We start from the raw sequence: 3,908 nt of genomic DNA, 5'->3' as shown, positions 1-3,908 counted from the left end.
ACCATGACGGTGGGGAAACACACCGTACAGGTACGGGGTCATTACTAGCAGGTGGGTAAGCACCAGAAGAGCCAGTACACCATGACGGTGGGGAAACACACTGTACAGGTACGGGGTCATTACTAGCAGGTGGGGAAACACACTGTACAGGTACGGGGTCATTACTAGCAGGTGGGGAAACACACCGTACAGGTACGGGGTCATTACTAGCTGGTGGGGAAACACACTGTACAGGTACAGGGTCATTACTAGCTGGGGGGTAAGTACCAGAAGAGCCAGTACACCATGACGGTGGGGAAACACACCGTACAGGTACGGGGTCATTACTAGCAGGTGGGGAAACACACTGTACAGGTACGGGGTCATTACTAGCAGGTGGGGAAACACACTGTACAGGTACGGGGTCATTACTAGCTGGTGGGTAAGCACCAGAAGAGCCAGTACACCATGACGGTGGGGAAACACACCGTACAGGTACGGGGTCATTACTAGCAGGTGGGGAAACACACTGTACAGGTACGGGGTCATTACTAGCAGGTGGGGAAACACACTGTACAGGTACGGGGTCATTACTAGCAGGTGGGTAAGCACCAGAAGAGCCAGTACACCATGACAGTGGGGAAACACACTGTACAGGTACGGGGTCATTACTAGCAGGTGGGGAAACACACCGTACAGGTACGGGTCATTACTAGTAGGTGGGGAAACACACTGTACAGGTACGGGGTCATTACTAGCAGGTGGGGAAACACACTGTACAGGTACGGGGTCATTACTAGTAGGTGGGGAAACACACTGTACAGGTACGGGGTCATTACTAGCAGGTGGGGAAACACACCGTACAGGTACGGGGTCATTACTAGCAGGTGGGGAAACACACTGTACAGGTACAGGGTCATTACTAGCAGGTGTGGAAACACACTGTACAGGTACGGGGTCATTTCTAGCGGGGGGGGAAACACACTGTACAGGTACGGGGTCCATTACTAGCTGGTGGGAAAACACACTGTACAGGTACGGGGTCATTACTAGCAGGGGGGAAACACACCGTACAGGTACGGGGTCATTATTAGCAGGTGGGTAAGCACCAGAAGAGCCAGTACACCATGACGGTGGGGAAACACACTGTACAGGTACGAGGATATTATTTGGAAATATTGGAACATTGAAGGTTTTTTACTTCATTAAGCTGTAACAAGAACAGGGCCGGGGGCAGCTCGGTTCTCTATACATGCATATCTTAAATTTAGTGCAGAATACTTAAAGATAGGAATGAAAAATGAATGATGTGTTTCCATCCAGTTAACCACAAATGACAAGAGATACTGCCATGACAAAACTTCTAAACGCATTGCAGGAATAGCACAGTATCTCTTGTCATGGCTCAAAACATTTTTCTACATTGTACATGTAGTTCGATGGACCTGAGGACATTCAAAATTTACTGCACCACTCATTTTCTGGCCCCTTTGGTCATCAAAAACAAAGTTTATTTTGTCTTTAGTCTGTTGAAAGTATGCTTTATGTACATCATACAAACATTACCCATTCTAGAAACTTTATAGATTTTGTAAGTGGTCAGACCTTTCAGATAGATCCTACAATAGTTCACTTGTGACCGAAGAAAGATAGTATATGCTACCTGAAAGGTCTGACCATTTACAAAATCTATAAAGTTGCTTGAAGTCTAGTAACTGCATGGCATATCTTATTACCTGGACATCTAACCTTCAACAAGGATGCTCTGGGTACTTAAACATGTACTACAAATAAAGTAAGTCATGTTGAAACTGCTGCTGTGTATTCTGCAGGACTGGTGCAAGAATAAGAGGATAGGGAAGCAGCTGGCTTCGCAGGCTATTCTACAGAAACTCCACCCTCACATCAAAACGTGGGGCTCGCTCATAAGGATGTATGGGAGAGACTCTTCCAACTTTCTTAAGGAGAAAAAGGTAAGAGTCTACTAGGTCTGAAGTGTGCACTGCTTAAATCACACATGGACAGCTTGATTTCAAATGCTTTATTAGCTGTGTACTATATAATGGTAAACAACTTTTAAGGTCACACCAATTCTAAAACTAAAGATGAATACTGGACTTAAAGATCAACATGAAAACTCTGAGGAAAAGTCTGTACCCTTGTAATGTCAACTATCAAACTGTCGTTATTTCCGTATTTACAAAAAAACGTCATCAGTCTATATTATATATTATGTACATTTTCAGGACATACATGTACACAAGTTTTCCTCTCAGCCCTGTGTTTTTAATGATGGCCACTTGCCCAAATCGTGCACAAAAATATCCATGAACCACAAAAATAAATTGGTGTGTTCACACTTAACTTTTAGTGTCCACTCAAACCCAAACTGTCCCCTGTTCAGGAGGAAGAACAGAGCATCCTGGAGCTGACTCAGTTCTCCAAGAAGAACCGCCCCAACATGAAGATCATCGACAAGCTGCAGGTGGAGATGAGGAAACTTAAGGAGCAACGGGTCAGATTTTAATTTTGCCATCTTCTCTTCTTCTGATAAAATTGTAATACTCATATAAGCCAGGTCATTAATTACTACAGACTGAACAGTCAATGCTAGCTTTATTTTCTTCTTACTTATCTTCAAGGTTATTTTTGCAAAATGTTATTATTAGCTATTCAACACTGAAAAGAGAATGGGTATTGCCTTGTTAACAAAACATCTGTTTTTACCTGTAAGTCCAGAACTGTGTTACACCATGCATAGATTGCTTGATTGATTGATTGATTGATTGATTGATTGGCTTTACTTACCCTTACATGTAACGTTACATGTATACTGGCAAAAAAATTGCCATAAATGTTCCATTATTATGTTTAACTCTAGTTCACTTTTATCCGTTGGGTAACCTATATTCGTTGTTTTTGAATGCAGGGTATTCAGGAATATCAAGTCAACGGACGGTGGTTTCAAACTGTAATAATTTGAAACTACATGTATTGCAATTTGAAACCACTGTCCGTCATGATAATTTGCCTAATGCCCTGTTTCTAAATACGACGGATATAGGTTACTCCGCGGATAAAGGTGAGCTAGCGTTACTTAACTATACGTACCTCTGTGTGTATTAGTAATGTTTCTGATATACTTTTTAAAATGTTTGTCTCCTTTTTTTCCATATTCAGGATGCGCTGACTGGCAAGAGAAAGTTCAACCCAGGGAATGTGGAGAAACCTCCCAACTCCCTCCTGTGCACCTTGGATGTCTGAGCAGTCCTGATCCCACAAGTCATGAACCAAAATCTGTCAGCAAATGCAGATTGAAATACTCGCAATTATTTCCATTCACAGTGGTTTAACATTGCGGCAGGAGGGGGAAGGGGACGTCTAAAGTTTGTGTTTGAAACAATAACTGTTAAAACCATTATTAACGCAATGATACTGCTATGAGGAGGTCATCACAATAACACACAAAACTATGACCGTTACAAATATTTCAAGACTTACACTGTGTTTCCTTTATCATCTTCTCCAAAAGTCACTTTAAGAGTCACCAAAAAAGCCTACTTCTCTGAAGACTTATAATTCTCTTAATAATTCTCTCCCCATGTTATACAACAGGAGCATCTAGCACTGCCCCCTATCAGAGCACTGTATACTGCAGGAAGTTTAAATCTGGAAGTCAGTCATAATACCCGCCTCATATTAGGCGAAAATAGATCGGACGACGAGTCTGCGAGCTCTAAATTACGAGGAGGCATGACCATGATGCCGACGGAGAAATGGCAGAGTTCCCTTTTCCCGTCAGGGTCATGGCTCGTAATTTACAGCTTGCAGATTCGTCGTCCGATCGATTTTCGCCTAATGTGAGGCGGGTATAACTCAAACCTGTAAAATTTAAGACTTATAAAAAGATGTATGACTTTTCATTATGA

The 3,908-nt window shown here is 42.5% G+C and overlaps 1 protein-coding gene across 6 annotated transcripts; it reads left to right on the top strand.

Moving 5' to 3' along the window:
- Window positions 1–46: 46 nt before the first annotated feature.
- On the top strand, window positions 47–3,249 carry LOC118408359 (microprocessor complex subunit DGCR8-like). 6 transcript variants are annotated; one of them, XM_035809121.1, is made up of 5 exons: window positions 486–537; window positions 580–636; window positions 1,812–1,952; window positions 2,384–2,494; window positions 3,160–3,249. In XM_035809121.1, exons 2-5 carry the CDS (start codon window positions 610–612, stop codon window positions 3,241–3,243), a joined length of 363 nt encoding a protein of 120 aa, XP_035665014.1. In that variant the 5' UTR covers window positions 486–537; window positions 580–609; the 3' UTR covers window positions 3,244–3,249. The 6 variants fall into 6 exon arrangements, with proteins under 6 accessions (XP_035665016.1, XP_035665012.1, XP_035665013.1 ...); XM_035809117.1 differs by lacking the exons at window positions 486–537; window positions 580–636 and adding exons at window positions 726–908; window positions 1,077–1,133; XM_035809118.1 differs by lacking the exons at window positions 486–537; window positions 580–636 and adding exons at window positions 739–866; window positions 1,077–1,133.
- The last annotated feature ends 659 nt before the right edge of the window (window positions 3,250–3,908 follow it).

Source organism: Branchiostoma floridae, unplaced genomic scaffold, assembly GCF_000003815.2.
Source record: "Branchiostoma floridae strain S238N-H82 unplaced genomic scaffold, Bfl_VNyyK Sc7u5tJ_1578, whole genome shotgun sequence".
Lineage (NCBI taxonomy): Eukaryota > Metazoa > Chordata > Leptocardii > Amphioxiformes > Branchiostomatidae > Branchiostoma > Branchiostoma floridae.
This window is presented reverse-complemented; position numbering and strand designations above follow the sequence as displayed.